This window comes from Delphinapterus leucas, chromosome X (assembly GCF_059928025.1).
Source record: "Delphinapterus leucas isolate spDelLeu-1000000601 "Yukka" chromosome X, BTC_Dleu_Yukka2, whole genome shotgun sequence".
NCBI classification, from domain to species: Eukaryota; Metazoa; Chordata; class Mammalia; order Artiodactyla; family Monodontidae; genus Delphinapterus; species Delphinapterus leucas.
The window spans coordinates 113162089-113187796 of NC_143150.1; the positions used below are offsets into that span (position 1 = coordinate 113162089).

Genomic DNA, 25708 nt, shown 5'->3' on the forward strand with positions numbered 1-25708 from the left:
TGTATGTACTTATGTGTGTACATGTGTTATAGGTGTGAGTGTACGTACATTATGTGTGCCTGGTGTGTGTGTGTGTGTGTGTGTGTGTGTGTGTGTGTGTGTGTGTGTGTGAAGCAGCGCTAATGGGTCATTACCAATTTTGGCCAGTCACCTATGGTCCTGGGAGGCATCATGGAATTTGCCTTGGTGATTCTGGAAGGGGGCAAAAGCAATTCTGGCAGAACGTTAATTTAAAGAATAAAGATGTGAAAGTCTGAGCCAAACAGGCTGAAGTTTCACCCTGGAAATTAAGTACATTGTTTTGCCAAAGAGAATCATATGGGTTTTCCCCAGGATGAGCCTGGAATGGGTGGGTAACAGGAATGGGCCGAGTCTTTGCCATTTTGTGGGAATTAAACGAAGCACTTTATAGATCTCAGTGAGCAAAGTCTTCAAACTTCATATCACATGCTACAAAGTGGGGCTGATATCCCTCCACCTCAACAGAAGGCTTCCCTTTTCACGGCTGGGCAGAGGGTTCTGTAAATGGCACTGTTCAGTCACCCGTGCCTCCTTTGTGCTTCAGGGAGGGCTAAGCAGTGCTTCCGCAGCCTTGCCGTTAGGACAGCCCAGGTACATTCCTTGTGCCTAAAGTTATGCCAGAGGAAGCACAACTAACAGGTACACGTAGAGTCGTTTATTCTCTAGCTTCCTCCATCCATGTCTACGATATCTAGCTGATGGTTGGGAGTCAAGAGAACTGGGCTTCAATTTGTATATCTGTGTCCAAGACACATCTGTCCTTAAATGTAACCATATGTCCATGGCCGTGATTTCCTATGTGTTCACTACAAGTATTACCGAGATGAATGAGACACATTCTCTCCCTCTCTTGAATAGGGATCACTTGGGAGCACCCCTTCAAGGATGGCATGCTGCTGCCACAGGCATAGACCTGTAAAGCTTGGAAATAGGCTGCTCTGCTTCTTCTTCTTTAACAGGGCCCACATCCACATGTCACCTTTGCTGGCTGCCCCCTCTGTGTGTGTCTATGTGTGCGGAGTGGTTACTGTAATTCTGAGGCTATATATTCCTTTGGTGCAACAGTAAGAATGTGGTAGCGGCCTAGTATTCTTTCTGCCAATAAAAGCATGATGCAGAGGGGTCCTTTCCCCAGTCTCACCCTGGAGAGTGTGTTTAACTGGTGCTAGAACATAGATTGGACAATGAAAACATGTTTGCAGATTAAATAAATGAATGAATGAGGAATAAAGGAAGAGTAGTAGGCACTTGGCTGGGCATGAAGAGACCAATACCTAGAAGCAGTTTTGGCTCCTTGGAGAAAAGATGGTTGAGAAATTCTTGATTGCCCATTAGCCAAAATGAGGACACCAGGATCACACTCCCAATGAGGTCTTTATTAATTGAGGACAGTTGTTCTTCACCCTTTTGGGGTCGCAGACCTCTTTTGAAACCTGATGACAACTATGAACTCTCTTTAGGAAAATGCACATATGGAACATATATACACATTTTTGCGTATAATTCAATTTTAAGGAGTTCAGAGTCCCGCCCTCCCACCAACTCATTCATGGCCCCCAGGTTAAGAGCCCGTAATTTAGACACATAGAATTTGGCAGTAAAGTGGCAGAATGGAGAAAGGACTGAGGCTAGGAGCTGGGAGACTTCAATCACAGTCCTGTATCTGCTTCTAACTGGCTTCTAACTGGCTCTGTGTGTGTAATTTCACTTCTGCAGGTTTCCATTTTCCTAAGTGAAAAACAGGAGGGTAAGCTTAATTCTGTCCAACGGTTCATCTGGTGTCAACATTCTGGAGGGGGAAGAGGCTGGCGTGTCCCACAGGAACAGCATTCCTTCCACCAAGGGCCCTCTGCGGGTCGCCTCCTTGGTAGACGTTGCTTTCTTTGTACTTTGAAAAGAAACCTTCTTTCCCCGGGTCGGCTCCTCCAAACCCTTGCCGTGCTCATTTTAATCTAACCTGAAAATTGACACACAGGCCATAGCTGTCTGCTCACCTCACTTCCTCTTCCTTGCATGGTGCCCTCACAGATATCAGAGGACTTCAAACACATCACCTGGGCAGAAGGGGGGCAGGTGAGAGGCGGGCTGGGGAGGACAGCCTGACGCTGCCTATTCAGGTGAATGGATTTTAGCTCATTCACTTTCCTCTTTGCTTTCTCCTGGACTGGCATGAAACAGAAATAAACAGTTGTAACCACCACGGGGAGGTACTCTGCAATGTGTTGGCTGAAGCCATTCTCAGTTCTTTGCCAGAGAATCTGGTAGTACTAATTTAATATTTTCCTTCGTGTTGCAGATTTACCATGCTTTAAAAAAATAGGAACTTTGTCTTTAAATACCTGGTGCTTTTTATGTAGCACAGACTTAAAAGCAAATTACCCCAAAGGAATGTTCAAATGTCTTCAGACAAGCCGGGCATAGTAATGAAATAAGCGCCCTCCCCTCCCCACTCCATTCCCAACTGCCTGTATCCCTTTCTTTCAAGGATTACAATCCAACTCCACCATCTAGGGCTTGTGCCACCTTCACACTCACTCCACTAAGTGATGATCCAGCCAAATTTTGAATGTCTTAAAATGACCAGGACAACTCTGCGTTTTTACATAGCCCTAATCCTGGGCTCTGATCTGCACAAATCTGCTTCTCTGTAGCTTTCCATCCTGAGCTCTAGTGCTACTGTGTGGGATGGACAGATTACAAATAATAATGTCTTGAGTTCCTTCTCTATGCCAGGCCTTGCCACGAGTGCTCTCTGAACATCTTCTCATGTTAATCCTTACAGTAAACCCACAATATCACTCAAATGTAGGCTCTCGAGGGCAGATTTTTTTTTTATGTGATTTGTTTACTGCTGTCCCCAGTCTCTAGAACAGTATCTGGGTGATATTAGGCACTCAGTAAGTATTTGCTGAATTGAAAGATAGTAACTGTTATTATCGCCATTTTACAGATGAGAAAACAGAGATTCACAGAGATCAAACACTACTGTAAGCTGCAGGGCTACTTTAATAGGATCCGAAGGAATAAAAAGCCATTATAAGGAGCATATCATTTGTGTCCAAGAGGCTCTGACTCATGCCACACCCCCAGGGCGGCTGCCCAGCCCACTCGTTCTTGAGATAGACACAGCCACGCTCCATTGCTGGGGCTGGAGGAAAGTGATGTCATGGTCCCAGAATGCCACTTAGAACAATTGGGTGGTGGTTAGTTAAAATAAAAGGGTTATCAAGGGCCTTGTTCAGAGCAGCATTTTGCACAAATAACTGTAGCCATGGAGGATGGCATCTGATTAGCTCACTTCTGCCTGAAAATTGAGGGGGTAGAAATGGTAGAAAAGGTAGGAGCAAAACAAGCAAACACAAACAAATGTCACAAACCAAAGCAAAGCAAAACCCCAAAACCTAAAACCCCCCCAAACCCCAAACTAAACTTATGAGCTGGAACAATGGCGAAGGAGTTTCATCGGCGATTATCTTATTTTTTCTGTGCAACAAATATGCTCCTTTTAGCCCGAGGAGCCCTCATGCTATTCATTGGGCCATTGCTATAGGACTTAACAATAATGCCCTATTTCAAGTGTCATTTTATTTCTTGCAAACCCCAAGCTTCTTGTGAATTTACATCTTCTGCTGAGTTTAACTCAATGAGAGAATATCACCCTTACCCTGACTTTTCTTTTTTTCTTTATGAATGGCCAAGAAAGCCCAAGTATCACAGTTTTTTTTTTTTTTTTTTAGTTGAGCAGGGGAACTATTTTTGATGAATGGAATATTTTCTTTGGTAAACAAACAATAAATACCAACTCAAAACCAACCAAATAAGTTTCTTTGGTAAAGTGGACATTAATGTCTTGGTTGGAATTAATTGAAAAATAAAACTTTTGCAAGTGTTTGCTAGGATCGTTCTTCCCTCTTTATAGCAATTGAAAAAGTAAAACTTCATGAAGTAAAGACTTAAATTTTGGGGGGATGTGATTCTGACCTATTTTCAAAATGTCTTCTCCATGGTGGGGCTAAACCAATGCTATCAGAGCAATTATTAACAATGAATATTAACAAATAAGTAATAATGATCTAACAATAAATAATAAGTAGTCAATCTTGGCATGCAGACTCCCCCCAAAATAATTCATTCATTCCACAGTCAGAATTCCATAAGCTTTGATTTCAAGTGCTGAAAAGAGAAGTTGACAAGTCTGAAAATGCCCTTCATTTAAAAATACAATATCCCAAGGTGTGCAGAGACCCAATCAAGAGGGAAAACTACTATCTGTCATAAAATAAAGTTCCACAGTAAGTCATTCTGGTTGACCAAACTGAATGGTTAAATTCTCAACAAAATCTGCTTAATTGGTATGTGTTGTATCAGTTTTGTGGAGTCACTGTAACCCAAGGTGCTCCACGTGGCTGGCACTAAATCAATGGCTGATTTAGAACACGCTCTTCAGAAAATGATTTAGCAACATATGATTTAAGAATAAAACCAATCCCCTCTTCAGCTGTGTTTTATCAATGATAGCCTAGTTGCAGGCCCCTTGGAGAGAGAATTGATCGCAGATCTATTATGCGAACTTGCCCTTTTTCGAGGATTGCATTTGTCCTTAGATTAAAGCTCATTATCTTCTAGTTGAGTGCATAACACATTGGTATGATCACTTAGTGTGTTTGCAGGAGAGATTGAACAAGTGTGTAATGCACTAGCTATGATCCCCTGCACATATATTTAGAACTGTGTGAACAACAGTACATGAAATAGAAAGCACAGGTTTGCACTTGGTGTAGTTACATCTGAATCATTTGGGAATTTTTGCTGTCTGGAAAGACAATGGTAAACCTAAATCCCAAACATTACCCAGACATTAAAAAAAAGTCTGCCTTATGGCCAATAAGTCCTATGTTTCTTCCTTGGAAATGTACTTTGAAGGGAGTAGTAGCCCTCTTATGAGAAGATCTAAAATTGGCCTGCCCTGTCTTAGGCATGCTAAAATGATGGAAACCCTCCAGTGGTGTGACCCTGGGTGAGTCACTTTATTCTCCTAGGTCTCAGTTTCCTCCTCTGCAGGGGATGGGGAAGTTGCACAGTACATCCGCTAAGGTCCAGAAAGGTAAGGTGCTTTGGGGAAATGCTTACCACTACAGATGTCTAAATAAGCTACGTCTCTAAAAGGGAAGAATACTGTAGACATTTACCTCAAGTGTGACCAGGTTTTAGCTTCATTTTTATAGACTTAAAGAAATGCAGGGGTCGGGGGCAACATACACAGCCTCTTCAGATCAAACCATTTCTGTTTAGATCCTGTAGATACTGCAAGTCAACAGTATAAACATCTAGGCTCGATAATGTACAGAAGGGCCGTGCAAGGAAGTAGAGGGGTACCAACGAAGGTGGGGGGGTGTGGGGACCAGGAAGATGAAAGTGCAGCCAGGTTAGCAGGAAAGCTTGACTGTCATCGTTGATAGATTTATGGTGGTGATTACATCTTCCAGTCATTTCCATTTATCTCACTTTCAGCCCTTTATGTCTGCCTGAAGTTCTCAGTTTCAGGACTTATAAAGTTTCAGGACTTTTCTTCTCTGTATCTCTGAGCAAGCATGTCTCCTGAGCGAAGGCAGACTGGCACTACAAGTGGGAAGCTGTGGCAGATAACCATGTCAGTGTTCATTTCTCCTTCCTCAGCTATGTGTGGGCAGATGTTATTTCTGGGCATCCATGCAAAAAAAAAAAAAAATGCATGTAGGGCCAAACCGCAAACAGCTGTACCAGCTGGCCTTTTTTTTTTTTTTGTCAAAATGGAAATACTATCTGTGGGTTCAAGTAGACACCTGCTTTTCCTTCATCATGCCAGGTATTTGGGTTTGGCTCTGTGGTTTTGGGTACTCAGAGCCTCTTGCCAAGAGTTGTAACTAATGAAGCAGATCCATTTGGTGACAAGCAACAAGATATACCAAAATAGAATTGCCTTAACTCTGCATTGCTGGAGCTGTCATTGGTTTAAAGGTATATTAGCCAAACCATACCAATGTTAAAAGTATATTGATGGTGGGTGGGTGGGGCGTATGATAAATTCATTCTGGACAACAAAACTGCCTCACCTGGGTGAGTTTAGAGGTGACTCAGTTTCAGTCCATGGGTGATGGCCATTCCGCCATGTGTCTGTTTCTGAGGTTCTGGCTTGCTTTTGGTGGCCAGAACTTTCACAAACATCTCCTTGGGGTGTTGGGGGGATAGATGAGATGGCAAAGACCTTAGACCTTAAACCACAGACCCTGCTTGGAGCTACCGCTCTGCAGAAGTTCTGGAAGCTTTATTGTTTGAGCAATGCTCAAAGCTATTTCTGCCTTGGCAGCTGACCTTTCAATCAGGAGGTTTTTGTCACAATACCAGCAACATCTGCAGTGTGAATAAAAGAGGATTCTGCTTGCTAATAAGCTTTTGCTTATTTGATCTTAGTTTAAGAGACTATGAGTCTCCTAGGGGGTGTGTGTGTGTGTGTGTGTGTGTGTGTGTGTGTGTGTGTGTAAATTTCCTCTGATGACAGCCTTTTGTTTTAAAGATTGAAAATATGCAATGCCCATTTCCCCACCTTGTCCTTTACTTTTTTTTGGCAATGCCTATTTCTTATTCTTAAAAACCAAAGAAAAACTTTCAGTTTGTTTCCATTAACATCATCCCTTTGCTCTTGATAAGACCTAGGGTGAAAATATAACAAGCAGATGCTATCACACTGTTGTAATTTGGTCAACCACTCTGGTACTATCGATATCCACCATTTCTACACACTCAATTTCCTCCCGATTTTCAGGATTTTTCTTCTCTTTCCTTTTTTTCTTAGAGGGTGGCAGGAAAGTCAGTATCACAGGTAAAATGGCAAAGCAGTGAAAGAAGGTGACAAATGCTATTAAAAACAAGCACCTGAACAGTGTACAGGTCAGATTTGAAGGCACAGCTGCAAGAGGAATCAGACCAACAAGATAGCAGAGGTAACTCTGTAAAATAGCTACCCCATGCACTTCCAGGGCATTTTTTACCCACTTCGTTCTTGTGAAATCCTTGCCCAGAACAAAGGTGGATAATAGTGGAGCACAGTTGTCAATTGTGTAGTTAATTCCGTAAATTAAGCATAGCACAGAGATGCAGTCCAGTTCTACTTTCCATAATGTCATGAAACCTATAACTCCAAACTCCACGGACACAACCGTTAGAGTGAGCCAGACATTAATCAGAGAATCTGCCACCAGGAATGCCGAGAAGAAGAGCAGGAACAAAGCACTGATGCAGGAGTTGTGCAGGGGGGCTCCCAGAGAGGAGGCGTATCGATCCATGTACACGAAGGACGGATTGAAGACGATGAACTTCACCTTGGAGGTGACAGAAAGTCTCCTCAGGGTCTCCAGGAGATCATAGAGTTCTTCTCTGTTCGTTTCCATGGTCTTGGCCACCAAAAACATTCTGGAGGCCACTACATCAACCTCATCATTGTACTTTTTAGAGAAGATGATGTCCTCTTGAAAATGTGAAAATTGGGGGGCTTTCAGGAAAGAATTTCTCAACATGTCTGTGAAATTTTTCTTAGGCAAGCCAGTGGTCACGTTGAGTTTCCGAAGGTAATTTAAATAGCTCTCAAACCAGGATATTCGCACAAACCCCTTGGTGTATTCTAGCACGTCTTCTTGGACACTAGTGTTCCAGTATTCTATAGACTCGTATATGTAAAACCCAATCACCGGACTGTAGTTGCTAAAGTACTTTTGCTGGGCAGTAGTGTACTCAATGGTTTGTGTCGCCGTTGCTACGATGTTACTAAGGTCTGACCCTTCACTGACCTGCAGATAGCCCATTAAGGCAAAGGAAATATAAATAAGGTAAAAGAGAACTACAAAAGGCTTGACATAGGTGTTGGTTATCCAGTCACAGTAATAGCGTTTGAGGAAACATACCAATAGGTGACTCTCGTAAGTGTTCGCTTCCTCGCCGTCAGCTGTGTCCTCGCTGAACCTGGCCGTCAGGAGAAACCTGTACCATGCGGGCTTCTCCTGCAATGCCTCGGGCTTTGGGACTTTCCTACAGAAGATACTATGCTGGTAATTGTTTTCTATGTAGCCAGTGAATACCAGGCTGGAACCATAAAACGAGAGTACATAGAGGTAGTTGAAGAAGATTGCGATACAGGAATTGCAGCAGAAAATCCTGGCTGCCTCAATGTTCGTGAAAGGGCTGGCCCCTATGCCAAAGGTGACCAGGTACATGGCAGTGGTGAGAGAAAAGGAGAGCATGGAGTCTGCATAGACTGCTGCAGTTCTCTCTTTAACGTGTTGGTCTTCTCTAGTTTTCCTCCAGGAGGATAACATTTCAAAAGTCCCATATAATCCATGACCTGAGGGGGCAGAAAAAGACCAGATCAAAAATTTTAAAGGCTAATCTCTCTAAAGAGGGGAAACACCTTGGTCCTGGGGACCTACTGGGTCAAAGGAAATATAACCCGTCCTAGGGGTGACAGGTGACAGTAAATGTCACTGATTTCTCCTGTGGAGAGAGAAACTCGTGTTTTAGTGAATCATAAATGTTAAGGGATAGAGGGAAGATAGAGGAGCTGAGATCTTCATGGCTTCCTTCTGGCTCAAGAAAGCTGGGTGGACTTTTGCCTATAAAAATCTGAGTAGACGTGTGCCTATGTCTTTTGGGGATTATGCACATTGATAGTTTAGGGTTGTTGGTGCAGTTTGCAGAGTATTTGTTTGCCTTGGTTGGTGGAACACTCCAGAGAAGATGCCTGGCCACCCATCATTTTGCTTGTCATCCCCACAAGTCTGGCTGGAGGTCAGCACAGACTAAGGCGGTGGGCAGAGGGTTCTGAGTTAACGGCTCATCACCTCATTTAAGTTTGGCCAAGTAGAAGGCTTTAGGGAGAAAGAAGCACTGTATTTAATCTGAGCCTTCACAGGAACCTAAATCACAGCCTCTTTTTTCTTCTTCCCCAAATATCAATGCAGGAAGCAATAAATCTGCGAAACAGAGGGAAGCAAAATAAGTAGGGACAAGTTTCAGTGAACAGGAAGGATGGAAGAAGGAACAAGATTCATATGAACTCAGTGGATAAAAATGAAAATTCAGGTTGAAAGTTTGTGGCGTGTCTCTTGTCTTCGGGGATGTTTGACCCGTTTTGGTTGTTTATGGATGGCGTCTCAAGCAGGCGGTGACCCTGCTGGCTTCTCTGCACTCTTTGGCAGTGGCCTCTGAGGGACCGGGCCAGATCAGTAACCTCTCTCCTGAACTACTTAGTGCCTTTGGCTCCTTGGTTAGTATTCCAGTAACCTTGGAACAGCACAGGTACAGTAAGTGCCCGTTTTGACTTTATTCTACTGCCTAAAACCAGATCTAGTTGAACTTCTCCCATCTTTCCTAGTTGGAGCCAGACATTTCCTGGACGGGCCTCCCCAGGTTTCCAGGCCGCTGCAACATTGAAAAGACCCACAAAGTGACCTGTTGTGGCTTTCTATCACCCCTGTCTTGGCACTGAGATCGGCAGATCTCATTTTCTGCTTCTACACCTTGGCATAACTACAATCCCATTACTGAGGATAATAAAATCTTTACCCTGTGGTACAATAGTCTGGTTTTTAAAAATGAATTTAAAATCTCCAGCCAATCGTAATACTGAGTAAAGTGAGTCACTGTTACCTTGTGTTCAGTCATTGAGCGCTTGTCTTCCCTCGTGCCCAGGCTGGTATTTATATATGCATTGTGAAGTCTTGGCCTCAAACCCGAATGCCCATTTCATAGTCACGATATAGGCCTGTTTCCTCAGAGAGATTTGGCATTTATCTTAATTTACTAGGCGCTGCTTTACAGCCACTTTTAGAGGTCAGGTCAAGACTGTCAATTTGATAACTAGCACCGTGGCCCCTATTCAATTGGAGGCACCTAAACTCCCCAGACGTGAAGTAAAAAGTGCACTCGTTGACTGGCATACTGTTGTTAACTATGTTTTAGATAGTTAATGTCTAGTCTTACCAGGGCAAACTATTTATTAAGTTTGTTGCCACTGTGTTCTCAGGAAGGACCAGCTGATCTTTGATTAAAATAACTGATCCCGGGCTTTCCTGGTGGCGCAGTGGTTGAGAGTCCGCCTGCCGATGCAGGGGACACGGGTTCGTGCCCCGGTCCGGGAGGATCCCACATGCCGCGGAGCGGCTGGGCCCGTGAGCCATGGCCGCTGAGCCTGCGCGTCCGGAGCCTGTGCTCCGCAACGGGAGAGGCCACAACAGTGAGAGTCCCGCGTACCGCAAAAATAAAATAAAATAAAAAAATAACTGATCCCTTGAAATGAGGGTAAAAAAAGTACTTCCGAGGCATCTGCATCCTGGGGAAACAATACTGACCATTTCATCTGGGGCCATGTAGAATAAGTTCTGGTGGGCAAAACACACTTTAGAGTTTCACTGAAAATGGCAAATGGAATTTTATGTGTTTTCTTGCTAGAAAGAAAAAAAAAGTTTTAAAACAGGGCTTTGGTACTGAGTCATTAAATATGGTAAGAAAATAAAGATGCATAGAGCAGGATTAGAATTACTCATATAGTAGGATTTGAATTAAATCTGTTTTGCAGTCCTTTTTTACAATTGGTGTGATGTTTTCTAATGATATTATCTGACCCTGACTCTTGTTGGAAAATACAGTAAGAATCCTTTTCTTACCTTGCTGTTGGATGATCTTAGAAGCTAATCGAGGAAAGGACTTTGAGTTAACAGAGCTATTAGGTGAAAAGAATAAGGCATTTGAGGGTCCAGAATGAAAATAATCAAACTCAAGGAGAGGTGGAAGTAAGCTGTTCGCCTGTCTCTTGAGATCTGTTGCTGCATTTTAAATGCCTTATCCTTCTGTAGTTTGATCATTTTTATTGAGTCCTGACTCTTTTTGCACATCACATGTTCTTGGTTCTGGGGGCAGTCCCAGAGGATTCTGATTTTATTCATAGGGGCTTATGCTTCTCCTTCATTCCTCTCGCTACAGGGGTGTGCATACAGATGCAGAGGCCAGAAGAGGAAGCCCTGAGAGAGAATCTGTTTTACCCGATCACTCAGCGTTTGTTGCTAGTCATTGTTGGCCTGGCCTGCAAAGGCCCCCACCTTCATTCCTGATAGGCTAGATTCTTGATTCTCAAGCCACACCCCTCTAGCAGATGCCTACACCCTAGACTCCAAATGGCAGTTGTGCAGTGTCTTCAAAGAGCTCTTTGGATTTCAGGGACAACTGCTAACACCATACCTGGGCCTCCTTACTGAAGCTCAGTCAATCAAGGGAGAGATGAGTGCCAGCATAGCTGCGGGTGCCTCCCAGGGATGAATAGCCTGGACTGCCTAGCTGGCACCAGACCTGATTCACAGCTGGGTATTTATGTTGAAGAGGTTGGTCTATTACCCTAATGGAAAGCGGAACTGTGGAGCCCCTGTTTTCTGGCCTGGACTCAAGGGGAGGCATGTTCCAAGAGCCGTAGGACATGAGGAATGCTCTGCCCCCCAAGAATGTCTGCTCTGCCCATCATCACAACTGAATTCCCTGTGGTTTGGCCTTCAAGGGTATTCTTTTAAATGCAGCCCCCTCTGGAATAGTGTGTCTACTGAAGCAGCTTCCCTTTGAGCTGGGGAATGGGACAGAGAACCGAGATGGGGAGGGAGTGCAGAGGAAATCATAGGTAGGGAGGATCTCACAGAGACTAACTCCTTCCCAGTTTTTCCTCCAGCCAGCCCAGGTCTTTGTTTTTACATCCATTTCAGAAACTGGGCCAATGAAAACCAAGGAAAGGCCGGGAAGAAAGATTTTGGTACATTCTGTTCCTCCTCACTTTCCTCTCTCAGCAGCTACCTCCTTTCTTTAGTGTCAACAAATAGATTTAGCCCTTGGTGACCAGAAGCCCTGCACGTAATGGGAGCCTGGGCTCATCATCCAAGGGGCAGGTCCAAGACCTGGGGCAGCCTGAGACCTGGAAGTCAAAGACTGCTGCGTGGTAGTGAGCCTGCCAGGAACTGCCCAGCATCCTAGCGCGCTCCCTCTCTTACAGCCAGAGTGGTTAGGGCTGATGAATTGCCAGAGGGAACTGCTAAACAATACATACTGATTCTATCAAATTCTGAAGATAAAGAAGCTTTTAAAGTATTCACTTAGTCTTTGAAAAGCACATTCAAGATGTTTGTTTTGGTTCGTCGCATGTCTGTATAGTTACGTGCCTATGAACACATGCCTATCAGTGTGTCAAGACACACACACAGGTCCAAGTTCTGATTATTCATGAGTGGATGCTCTGTGGCAGTGCAGGCTTTTAGCCAGGCCCTGGGATAAGGACAGTAGAGCTCTTCACCAGTGTTCAGATACAGTTTATACCAGGAGTGCAATTTAAATTTTATTAGCAGTAGTCTTTGGGATTTTCATCTAGTAAAGTCAAATACCGAAGGATTTAGGCTAATCATTTTTCTTCTTTTCCAAAGAATTTTCTATCTTTATGTGCAGTTAGCTTGCAGGCTTTGGAGGCAATGAAGAGACAAGGCAGCACAGATGATAAATAACACTAATGGTGGAAAATCCTCCAGTCAGTTAGGGTGAGTCTCAGGAATACTCACAGATTAAATCTCACTCTCACCCAGACTCTTTTCTGGGACCTGACCAAAGCCTTTGGGATTGTTTACAATCCACCGACGCAGGAATCGACAAGTGAATAGTTGAGAGTTAACCTAACTTTACCCAGTAGATACACTTCCGGAAAGTTGTTCATGAAGTCACTTATATTTTAAACGTATTTAATGGTTTTGCTATCAGAGGCAGTCTGGGTGATTTGTTTATTTATTTATTTTTTTTGGCCAATGAATATCACAGGCAAATCGATCTACTTTGTACATTTGGACTTTGTAAGGCAGATTTTTCTTCAGGCCCAGATTCTCCTGCCTTCCCCAGCACACAGAACCACAGCGCGGAGGCTGATGCCTCTGGGTGCTCCTCACATTTTAATCCTTTAATCCGAGCCGGATTTCCTCATCCTGAGTTCCTAAAAGTAAGGAATAACTAAGAAGATGGAGGAGGTAAAATGAGATGGCTTCCAGTTTCAATGGGAAAACGTTTAATATCAGGAGACACTGAAGCCGTTTATAGCATGCCTGGCCAGTGCCAGATTTCATATATGGAAATAAAATCACTACATTCTTCTAGAAAATCCATGGAGTATAATGAATGCATGAGAAAAATCTGCTTAAAACATATTTTATTCTTAGACAAGTTTCACTAAGTAGCTCATGTTTATAGAAAGCTTTTCCTTCCATGACATCCACATAAATTCATGATTTTTGTTTTTCTGAGAAGAAATTTAAAGTGTATATATGTCTGGCCTGAGTAACATCTGTTTTAAGGGAGAAGTTCATTAATTGGGTTACATTTACACTTCGCCTGTTACGAACATTTACTTTCTAAGCTGAATTGTTTGGTTTATCACAGCCTGTTTTGTCTGACAGTTAAGAGTGAGAGTAAAGGTGTACTCTGTTTAAGTTAAGACAGATGCTCACATCAGGGCGAATATACACATCTTACTCTTTCTACCAGAGGCTTGTCACATTTTGGTAATTCTAATCACAGCATTGGGTTTTAATCTGAGAAATGATTTTCCTTCATTCGAGAGGTGCAAATAAGAGTCCAAGAAATGAATTGGCTAATAGCTCTTCCTTGTTTAAAGATAAAGTATTTACATACTCTGTGTGTGTGTATACACGCGCGCATGCACTATATAAAATCAGTGTGTACAACTGTGGCCCATAATATATGATATGGTCATTGTGTAATATCTCTTCATATAGAAGACATATGTAATATATAAATATATGTATATGTGGCATATCTTATTCAAACACATTTTATATATTTACATATAAAATGTGTGAATATATACTATGTAATATAGAGAGAAATATATAGTATTTCTATTCAGACATTTAAACAATATATGTAAGGTTATAAACACATAAAAATGTATATAAACATGAACTTACTGCATAACATATCATATTACATATGATATATAATATAGGTAATGTGATATATAATATGTATTGTGCACCCAGATTACACAGAGAGACACACACACATGTACCCACATACACACACACATGCATACACATACACACAAGATGACTAGTAAGTTGATATGAAATTTATTTTACTGGTGAGGAAGAGAAGTGTTAGTGCTGCTACACCAGTCAGTGCAGAGAAGGGGCTAGAATCCCTCCCTTAAGTTCCATCTACACTTTGGTTCTTGGCTGGTGAAGTAGCCTAGGTGAGATGCAGGGTATCCTTGACAATGACTATGAATCTGCTTGCGTTGTGAGCTACTGTAGACCCATGTGGTCAACACTGCCGGGCCCCAGCAGTGACTTTCTGAGATGCTAATCCAAATGCAACAACAAACTAGGTGTCTCTCCTCATGGTCTTTTTTTTTTTTAACCAGCTCAATGTCCTTCCAGCTGTTGCTTCCAGCTGCCAGACCCTCATGGAATTGGCCACTCTCCTATTCCCTAGACTAGTTGGCTAGACCACCCAGAGGATACCCAAGAGACCTGGGTCAGAGATGAAGCACCCTTGCATTCCTCTGCCTAACTGGGCTCTGCCCTCCCGGACTGTGCCCCTAGTCCCGTTCTTGTCTTCCTTTATGGTTAAGGATAGAACAATAAAACGTGTTTGATCCATCCCCTCAAACCTATTTTTCCCCACCCACCCCTTACTGTAAGGAGTGGTGGAGCACAAGAATAAAAAGCCGATAACTAGCCACAAAACTTGATTACACAGTAGCCTTGTAAATTAGTCCCACAATGAGCACAGGTCATTAGAAAAAAGCTATTCAGGAAAAAACTTTGAAAAATTACTCTCTTATTTCAAATCAGATGTAAACAACAGTGGGAACAACAAACCCCCTATAAATCAATTATTTTTCTAGAAACTACTGAACCTTTTAGTGATTTATATCTAAGCAGAGTATTTCCACAGCATTCTAGCATACTTCTACTCCATCATGTAGATTGTCCTGTTGTTGCAAATAATGGACTTCTACGATAACGTAGTAGGTTGAGCCATAAGAAATGACCACTTTTGTCGTTCAAAAATGGTCAGATATTGGTACCAATTCTGTAGGTGAAAAATGGTTGAATATTGACAATTTTGTATTTTATTATTATCTGGCTGATTTTTCCCTCCCACATTTCTCATGACTTTAGAAATATACCAGAATACTCACCAGGAAAGCAAAACTTTGCAGGTTTGCTTAAGTTTAGAGCCAAGATAATTAAGAGTTCCGATTTCTCCGTTAGAACGAAATTTCTTGCACAGGAACTTTTACCTCTTTATAAGCCTGAGCTCCGTATACTGCGTCAGATTCTAGGTGGCAGCAAATAAGAACCAGTTCTCATAGAACTGAGCCTGATCTTCTGGTTTCTGCTAAATATAGATAATCTTAGAAACCTGAACAAAGCCAAACATCCTTGCTATTAGTCTCCTCCTAACACTTAATCACATCCTTTCTTCCTTTCCTGTCCTTGAATTTGAGTGGCCTGGCTGGATAATGTAGAAGGAAGAGGGAACCCTGGATCTGACATTAGACTGTCTCAAAATCCCAAACATGTGAAAGGGCTTGAAGAATATTTTTCTTGAAGAAAAGTTTTCGTCACATCTGGGCTCTGAGTCTCTTGTATCTTAATAAATGCAAAGCAACCCTTATAAATTAGATTACCACATAGAAAGTAATATCCAAAGTATCTTTCACCGCAACTTCACTTCTCCCCTTTTAGCTGTACAGAATGTACATGAAGCACCAAACCTGCCAGATGAAGAAGGAAGAAAACCTTCCTTCTGTTGCCTCCTATATTCTCCAGCATTCCATTCCTTTCCTGATTTGTGTCTGATCAGCAAAGCTGTGGAAATATTAAGCCTGTAAGGAGAGCTTGCATGTGCAAAACCTGTGCCAATTTCTTAAATCATACCCAACTGCAGGGCAACGTTGTAAATCCTCATCCTTTAAAGGAAATTCCATAACGGATTAACGTGATGAGTGTGAGATGTTTACAAATGGCAGTTCAGGTACCTCAGTACCTGGTGTTAACATAGTTTGGAAAGAAAGGATATTACGTTACGCATAAGGGGTATGGATGAAATAAACTCCTCTCCAAATTATAACAACTAAAAAATGTCAATGAGCATTTATGATACTGTAGACCTTTAAGAATTTCAGCTCTAAATAAACTGATCTGACTCATATGGACAGGGGTTTTGGCAGAAGTGGGGTTGTCTAATATGCATGACACTGATTAAAAACATTCTAAATCCTGATGTATCTATGCTTACATCATTGCCAAAATGATTCATCTGTGTAGGATATATTCTTATTGCCAGAGATGTCACGTACCGTCTTGGCTAGAAACACACAGTCACATCCCATTATGGTGAACTCTCAGAGTTTATCCAAATTCTTTCCTATTCTGGAATTTTGTCAGGTTAATACTGCTTGACACACATGGTCTTAAAATTTTCCATTCTAAATCTACTGCCATTTTGGCATTTGGCTGGGTCTGGCCTTATGTGACTGGCATCACACTGAGACTGTTTAGTTTGTTGAATTTTAAACCTATAATTGTTTATCACATTATAGACCTATTGTCGGCCAAGGAAATGTCTGGAAAGGAAAAAGAGACTTTTTCTAAGATACTTTTCCTTCTAAAGGAGGCCATATATTTCTAAAAGTTTTATTTGATCGTATATTAATATCACAGAAAATCAGGAAGTTTTGCTTAAATCTGCTTAGTTTATAAACTGGACAAGTTTATTGACTCATAGTGCAAAACGCTTTGCACTGCATTTCTTCTTGGTCATTTGAAATATTTATTGGCATTTTAGGACTGGTCATCAAAAAACCAGAATTAAACATTGGTCCTGAATGCAGCAGCATTTATGAACATGCTCTGGCTTATATTCCATTTTACAATCAAATCTGAGAACGAAGAGTTTATCTGAGAAATACAGAAGGGCAACTATCCTAAATCCGGACGCTGTTGGCTTTACGAGCATGTTAAGCATCCATTACGTGATGCAAAGTATTTATTGCAAATGGGCCTTAGCTACTAAAATGCGTAGCTTCCTTTCATGTTGTGACTAAGTAATTTGAGATCTCTTTGAGCTGAAAATGTACAGAAAGGTTGCCTACTGACTGTCAGCAGGGAAAACTGCCATCAAATCAATGCATGTAACATTCCTCACAAATTACGAGCAAGGGTGTACGGGGCACTGTGGCGCTTGATCTCTTTCACGACAAATGCCAGATTTTTCTGAATTGAATTCATGTGAAGTTCACCGATACTGGGTCTCCCTTGCTAACAGCATCTTTCCATCTCTTACATCCCTCCCCACACCAGCACTACCTGCTGTATTCCTTTTTGTGTTGACTTCTACTTACAATATTTAAAACTTAAAAAAGTACAAAAATCAGTTTTAAGAAATTTTAAATACTGTAATTTACTTCACTTAATAAAATTCAAGAAGTTTTGAATATTTAATTTCATTTTACTTATAGTGAAATTGATTTTTAGTGAAATTAATTTGAAGAAGTTTTGAATATTACTGCTTAGTTTTACTTAAAAATTAATTTTAAGGACCTCTAAATATTGAAATTTTGTTTTATGAATGCAGTTCATTTTCAGGAAGTTTTAAATATTGTATCATTCTTTGAGCTCACTGGTAACTACTTAAGAGTGTCATAAAACCAGGAATGATAGTCCTTTTTCTATCCCTGACATCCTTTTTTCCTCCCCCTAAGAACCTGTCTCCCTTCAGTTTCCCATAAACCCTTATCCCCGTTTATCTTCCTCCCACAAAAACAATCACAGCAAAAAATACACTATTTTTAAAATGAAAAGCTAACAAACAAACAAACAAAACAACCCCCCAAGCATCTGACTAATTATGAGCAGAACATTTTAATTGACATCTTGACTCAGGCCTCCGTGGAAGCTCCTCCTAACCAGCCCTTACTCACGCCTCAAGGAGCCGCCCTGTATTCCACAGTTGACCCACATTGTCTTGGGGTTATCTTAAAGAGGCAAGTGATGCTGCCATCTTAACAGACTGAGTTCAGGAGGAAGTATGGCAGCCTCCTCCTGTGCCGAGTTCGGCAGTGATGAGTAAACCGATCTGGGAAATTCGCAGCACGCTCAGTCTCCGCACAGTGCCCCACTTTTCCACAAAGGCTGCTAGTCTGTGTTTATTGCCTGGGTTTCAATTCCCACAGGCCGCAGAGCATGGAAGGCCGCACGTAATTCTGTGGCTCCGCCAGCCCCGCACGTTATCATTTAACCATCATGCAGCTGAGACTTCCCGAGTAAATTCCTTTCTTTTCTACTATCCCCAAACAGGACACAAGGCATACTAATGAACTCCACCATAGTTTTTCCTCAGCCAATGAGAAATGTCACTTCATTTGTCATGTCAGTATCTGATTCCAAATGACATTTTAATTTTGCTAAAGGGATTGATGAGAAGTTGCCAAAGAAGAGGGGGAAGCTAACTGAATCCTTGGCCCACAAGAACTCTGCCATCAGGTTTGCTGGGCATGGCACCTTCAAAATCAGATGGACAGAGCAACTGACATTATGTTATGACCACTACGGCTTTACGCTGACAATTATCTCTATCAGGAAGTTCCTGCAGCCTCCAAGAGAGAACATAGTGGGATTCTCACACTATCATTTTAAAACGTTCTCCTGAGTTCATAGCAAAGACAGGAAAGAGTTACCTTCTTATTTATGTCTCACTTGTTGGCTTCAAAGTTCTCGTACGTTTACCATATCGTTCTGTGTGATGTTCGCATCCACTCAGTCCATCGGGTAGGGGAACCGAGGCCAGTGGACACTGTTCGTGCCCGACCTCTGTGCCCTCCCGTTCCCCATTCTTGAGCTCACGGAAGTCTTCTTACTCCAAATACTGGTAACCTGAGGGATTTCTCCAGCTGCAGGAATGTGCTCGGTCTTCCCTGGGAAGTGCTGGGGAGTTAATGACTCGGGGGAGAACCCTCAATGAATCATACATAGGGTTTCTGGGTGCACTGCGCAGCCTTCAGCCTCCTCACCCCTCAAGGAGACCTCTGAGGCCTCTCAAAGGTCCCCGGTGGGACTAAGCCACAGGTGCCCCCAGCTTATGCTGATTAGCTTACCCCGAATCATCTTCCTTCCCTGTTTCATGTCCTCACTCCCATGCTGGGGTCTCAAAGTACTTGTATCTAAATCCTTGTCTCAGGGTCTGCTTCTGGGGAAGCCCAGCCTAAGGCACTGGAGCACAGAGATTAATATCTGCTCAGCACCATGCAGCTACTTAATGGAGAACCAGGCCTGGAACCCAGGACTTTGGACTTCCGGCACATTTACCAGATAAAGCTGCCTCTTGTGACCCAACACCACCTTATAGTACTGGCCCCAGGGCTTCTGGGCAAGAGGAGGAAGCCATAAATGAAACAAACCTGTTAGACGGCTTCTCCTTGCCTTTTAGGAACCCAGTCACCACCACCAGAAGGAGGAGACAGAAAAACAAAGGGTAGTAATTACCTAGCATGACGAAAGGGACTCCCAGGAAGGTGGAATTGTATTTGCCGCCAGTAAGATTGATGATCCCGGCCGCAGTGAGAGTGGCCAGGCTTATGGTCACCAGCCCGAGCAGGCCCAGCCAGGGTTTGCTGCGGACGCAGTCCTGCATGGAGCAGCAGAGGATGGCCATGGTGGCCACCAGGATCAAGCTGGTGACCAGGTAGCGTTCTGATACGCGGCTGGTCTTCTGGAAATCTTCCCTCAGTGAGGAGGACGTGTAAGGGTACATTTTGACTTTGCCGTTAGATTTCTGGAACAGTCGGACGGTGTCGCAGAAGCTGGACTCCCACCTCTCTGCCACCATGTCGTTGAGACTGTTGATTGACTGCAGGTAGTAGGTGAGCTGGACGGCCTCTGCGGATTTCACTCGGTCCTTGCTGTGCACGGTGACGCCTCCGAGCTGGTGCCCGTTGTAAACTGCCCTCCCGTCCTTTAAGTGAGTGATCGGGTACGTGATAGCAAAATTGGTCCGGTTGGTGGCCCGAGCATTCTTTAGCTCCTCCAGGACATGCACTATGTCGTCCACGATGCAAGTCTTATCGTTATTCAGGATACATATGTGAGCAAATGTGTAATTAAATCCAGGCCTTGGAACCTGGATCCTGGTCACAGCAGCATGCAACTATGGGGAAAAAATGAGAGTCAGTGTTGATTACCAAAAATAAGACAGTACTAAGTGACATTAGCTCTGTGGATTCAAACGTCTCTATTTTTTGTGGGGGAGGGGAAAGGGAGTCACTCATGCCATCTCTAAGCTAAAGAGTTCAAATTAAATGTTATAACCTTACATCAGAAGTGGGTAGTAAGGATGTAAAACACAGATTTGAACTTGTCAGAAATGAAAATTCTCAGACCTGGTAAGTCACAGTCTCTGGGGTGAATCTGGGTTTTCACAAGCCCTCCGGGGGATTCTGATATAGCTAAAGTTTGAGGAGCACCACCATTATTTCTACATGTTGTGTGTTCTTTATGTGTGATTCAGTTGGTCTATAAATATCTGAAAATCTTATACTGGTCCACCCCAGTATAAGGTCTCCCGTCGAAAATGTCAAAAGTGAACTAAGGTGCAATTCCAAGTGCACAGGTCGCCTGTAGGCCCATCCCTTGCTGCCGATTTGTAGGGCAGCTAAATGATTTCCCCATTCAACGTAATCACTCTGTGACATAAAAGACAAGCGGTTCACCTTCAGGGCCCTTGTATTCTCTGCTTCTGTGGGAAGGGAGCTGTAACTGCAGAGCTTGGCTGGGATACACGGCAGTCATGCTAAGGGAACACAGTAGGATTTATTCCGCACACCTCGCCCTAAATCACATTTGCTGTGCCCGAGTTCTGTATGCCTGTGATCCAAGTGCACGTGGGAATACAGACACTCATTTAACAGCCCCTACTACGTGCAAGTCACAGTTCTAGGCCCTTTATATGGATTAAGTCATTTAATCCTTACAAGAAACTCTAAAACAGGTACAAATACTAGCCTCATTTTACAGACGAGGAAGCTGAGACACGGAGAAGCCAAGTCACTTGCCCAAGGCCACACAGAGCTGGGCTCTACCAGGCAGCCTGGTTCCAGAACCTGTGCGCCTAGCCCCTCACTATACGCCTCTAGGTTGGCAATACCAGAAGCTAGATGAAGGTTCTTGCTAGCAACTAAATCCTGGTTTTGTGCTTTCACCGCCCCACCTCTAAAAAATTACAAGGGCTCAAGTTCAGATATGTAGGAGCGTGTGTAATCTACAGTCTAAGGTGAGAAAATAAGGCCTTCTCTCTGTGAAATGAGGCCATTAGTGGACATGTAGCTGAGTGTTAAACAAATGAGCACATCTAGGTCCATGCCTGGCACTGAGAGGGCTCCCCCAAGAGCAGAGCTAGCCGTTATTACATACCTGACGAACGAAGAACATTTCACACTTAAAGGGAATAAAAGCCTCGTATCCAGAGTTGCCATACTGTTGCTGCGCCATTATAACTCAACCTTCTGAGCGTCTCCATGACCCTGATAGATTTGCTCTTAAATCTGCTGTAGGTGGATTATTTGCTGAGACATTTTCCTGTGCATGCATGTGCCAGGGTGAGTGGGATACTATGTTTTTTGAAAATGTCTGAGGGGCACCAGCTGTCAAAGTCCTCCTTCCTCACATCTCCTCACGGGCCCCAACCCTGAGGTTCAGGAGACACTTCATTGTATCACATTTGGCTGAAATATTTTGAGTCCTTTCCTTCATACACACACACACACACACACACACACACACACACGAGTTGATGTCCCAGGGATACCTAGGAGACTGTTTTCACAGAACTCTAACCATATGCTAATTTTTTGTTTTGATGCTTTGGGATTGATGAAGAGCAAAATGTCTTGAATGGTTCTAAACACTGGGAGTGTGTTTTCATCCATTCTTCTCTAAGCTTGGCCCAGTGAATTTTGATTAAAAGAACTCCTAACTACAAAAAAAATCCCAAAATATGAAAAGTTACTTTGGAGGAGAGAAGAACCAAGAGGAATTTAAAGACAAGAGGGAGTTAAAAGAAAGACTTTGGGGGCAAGCTTCAGAATAGGCTAGAAAAGGAGTGGTATTGAAAGCATGCATATGTGTAATATTTAGTGCATTGTTTGTTCCCATGAACAGTCTAATAAATCTCCCTTAGAGTGATTACTAAATATGTCAAGAGAAAAAGATTGCCAAATAAGATGGTGCTAAGTCACAGGGCTGAACCCAATTATAGCAAGGGGATATTTTCCATCCATTCTTTAAGGCGACCATGCCACACTGGGTGGGGAGTTGTAAACTATTTAGTGATCTGCCAACTCTGCCGATCTACTGCTGGGACCCCCTGGGACCACAGACCAAAGAAAGCAGACATGCTGTTAACCCCTGTACCACCAGCTCATAGGAGGGAGGCTTGGAAAATGGGAACCTTACTGAAGTTTGAGAGGGAAGGTTTCTTAACTCTCAGTACCAGAACTGCTGTGAGATTCACCTGCTTTGAATTTCCGAAGGGAAGGTGGGTAGAACATGTGTCACTCTTGCTCCTCAGTGGCAGGGAGATGCTGGGTGAAAAAGCAGCCAGAGAAGGGGTGTTGGCTGAGGCCACCCACCTGGCAGGGGGAGTCTACTGGGATTCTACTATGGGATAAGAGGTGAGAGGATAATGAGAGGTATGGGAAAGGAGAATGGAGACTCCCTCCTGGGACTTTTGGGGTTACTCAGTTCTGATCTTGGTGGTTCTTATGCCTACACGTCAGGTACACACACATTCTACTCTTGGCTGTCCACAGAGCCACGGGCAGACACACTACACGTGCTACTTGGACATCTACCTGTACAGGGTTTTAGAATGCCTTGATTTACTTTCCTAAAGGAGCCCCACTCAGGACAGCAGAGGCATTAGTAGGTGACCTTAGATTATATTCACAGGGGAAAATGGAAGCCAGAGATCAAAGCTATGTTTTTTTTTTTTTTTTGGTTTATACTCACTTTAAATTTCTGCACTGAAAAAGAAAAGCAACGTGAAAACGATGACAAGTTAGTTTACAGTGACTTCATCTTTGCCTTTAAATTAATCTTTGCTCTTAGGGGCAGAAGGGGGAAAGAAAGATAGGAAGACATCATAGCATGATAGTGAGATGGCGACCAAGACACCTCAGTCCATGAAATGGACAATCTCAATCCCTGTAAGCTTATTATTAGAGACCCTCAGAAAAGAAAAGGAGAGGGAAATGACATAAAGTCATAGTCCTGACCCTTAATATAGTCTGAATCTGTCATGTGAATCAGCATATAATCCACGTTTCTATAACTATGTATAGATTTTGGATTATTCACTCAACACACACTCAGTAAGCACTCATCAAATCTACTGTGTTGTCAAAATAGGATAATTTCCCTGAATTTAGGGTGCTCACACTTACACATGGAAAATCACATAAGAGATCTGACGTCCAAAACAAAGGGACTATTCTAACAATGCCGAGCGCTCTAGTAAAGCCTAATCCAATGTCAGTCTTGATCACAATATGTTTACTGTTATTGTATTTGCCGCCAAAGAGGCCAAAGTGAATGTTAAATTGAGATTCGTTCTAGGGCTCTGGACATACTGTTTAAACTGTTAGATTCTTTCCTCTCATCACCCTTCAGGCTAAGAATGATGACAGTAATAGTAACTAGTCTGCTAAGCACTCTCTATATAGTTTTCAAAATTTATTCAATACGAGACTCTATGGACATGGTTACATCGTTATTCCCGTTTTATAGCTGGAGCAATTGAGGCCGAAAGAGTCTAGACCAGGGCAGCTTTAGAACTTTTGGGGAAGAATGAAGAATTGTCAGCCCACCTGGTTCAAATGACCGGCCTTGATGTGACTGAACTGTGGGATGGCCACATTTGGGGATCTGGGGTCCATTAAGAGAGACCAGAAATAATCCAAACAGCCAAACTTCATCTTTAGGCAGCAACGGAACATGGCAATGTTAACAGGCAATGAAGGGGATGGGTTTTGAACTTACTGAATTTTCTTATTCTCCATCCAGCCTCCTTAGTTGCCAAATGAAACTTCTAAAACCGCCTTACCAAGAAAAAAGACCGGGGGGCATAATGGAATCCAGTAATAGGAAGTTTTGACTTCAAGTCTGGCTTTTGCTGCTTAGGTAGGAGTGTCGGAGACCCTAGGAATGTCACTCTGCTCCTTTATGTCTCAGATTTTTCAGTAAAAAAAGGAGGTTGGTCTAGCTAATCTCCACGGACAATTTGGTTCTAACATGACATGATTCGAAGATGAGTGACACCCACGAAGTATACAATCAGATCCTCAGTGAGAGAAAGTTAACTTCATAAATATCAACTTGAGATTTATTACAGCTGCTTGAAGTATGCTTTTCCAACACATTGAAGTTCTTTTTAGGTCAGTGACAGATCTGATAGTAGATGAAACCCAGAAAGAAAACCACAGGATAGGGAAAATAGGTTTACTGGAAAAAAAAAAAAAAGATTCCCTTCTCTGAGTGATTTCCCGTGCTGGGGAGGCACTGGCTCTTATAATCCCCTTCTGCCAGAGCCTGGGACAAAGCCAGTGTGGGCTGCTGGTCACGACAGGCCAGAGTCTAATTTCCTCTCTGCCTCTCCTTGGCACACTCAGATCTTCCTCAGAAGACAGCAGGGGCACCTTGTAGAGGAGAGTACAGAAGGGAACTGGGAGGAAGGAAGTGTCTGCTCCTGAGTGGTAATTGACATAGGAAAAATACCTGTGGGTTCAGAAGAGCTTTTCCATACCTTCCAGCTCTTTTTGTATTTGTTTCTCGTTGAAAAAGGGGAGAGAGAAGGCAGGAAGGCCATTAAGGCAGGGCAATTAACACCTCAAGCTGTCCCCCAGCAAGCTCAGCTGTGCCGGGAGGCTCAGAGGAGGTGGGGGGTCCCCAGGGGGGATCAGTCTGATGGCACCACCTTTATCAGCTGCCTTCCTTTCCTTATCTGACCTTCCCGCCCCCTCCTTCTGCCACTCCCAAATAAGCTGCACACATGGGAACAGTTTAAAAGGGGAGCTTATTGGTTTGCCTTTCTAACCTATATCATTTGCCCCCAAATATTACCTTCAAAGTGATGCTAAATCAAAATTGCTTTAAAATGCTTTCAAGGAATATCTGGTTTTCATGCCCGAACGAAGTGTTTTCTTCACTGAGTCCCCTCCAAATTCCAGGCCTTGATCAGGGTCTATATGCTGCCACTGTAAGTGGGTAGGAACGGACTGGCAAGGTATCCTCACCCAGGACACAAGAAAGCACCTTGAAGTGGATGGATCTGGTCTCTGCAGTTCATCAATTACGCTAGCTCCCTCGGTGTTATGTTCTGTCTCTGCATGATCTCACTCTCACCCACTCTCTTTCCTCTTCTTTTAATAGAAGTGTATTACATCAGAACATCAGTCGCAAGTTGGGGATTGTTACTGTGATTCATTTGTAGTGCAGCCAAAAGCAAGTTAGTCATGCCTTAATAAGTGGACAGAAATATCATTCTGCCTTTGAAACATAACGTGTTC

At 43.0% G+C, this 25708-nt stretch overlaps 2 protein-coding genes across 2 annotated transcripts in view; one reads left to right on the forward strand and one right to left on the reverse strand.

Moving 5' to 3' along the window:
* LOC111167506 (uncharacterized) overlaps window positions 1-25708 on the forward strand; it is a 247214-nt gene that overhangs the window by 190905 nt on the left and 30601 nt on the right. The window lies entirely within an intron of this gene.
* Window positions 1582-25708, reverse strand: part of PTCHD1 (patched domain containing 1) — a 54924-nt gene continuing 30797 nt past the window's right edge. The window contains exons 2-3 of the mRNA XM_022560442.3: window positions 19635-20295; window positions 1582-8395 (exon numbers count right to left, since the gene is read on the reverse strand). Of these exons, the coding sequence (XP_022416150.2) occupies window positions 6741-8395; window positions 19635-20295 (2316 nt within the window). The 3' untranslated portion in view covers window positions 1582-6740. The remainder of the gene's footprint in view (window positions 8396-19634; window positions 20296-25708) is intronic.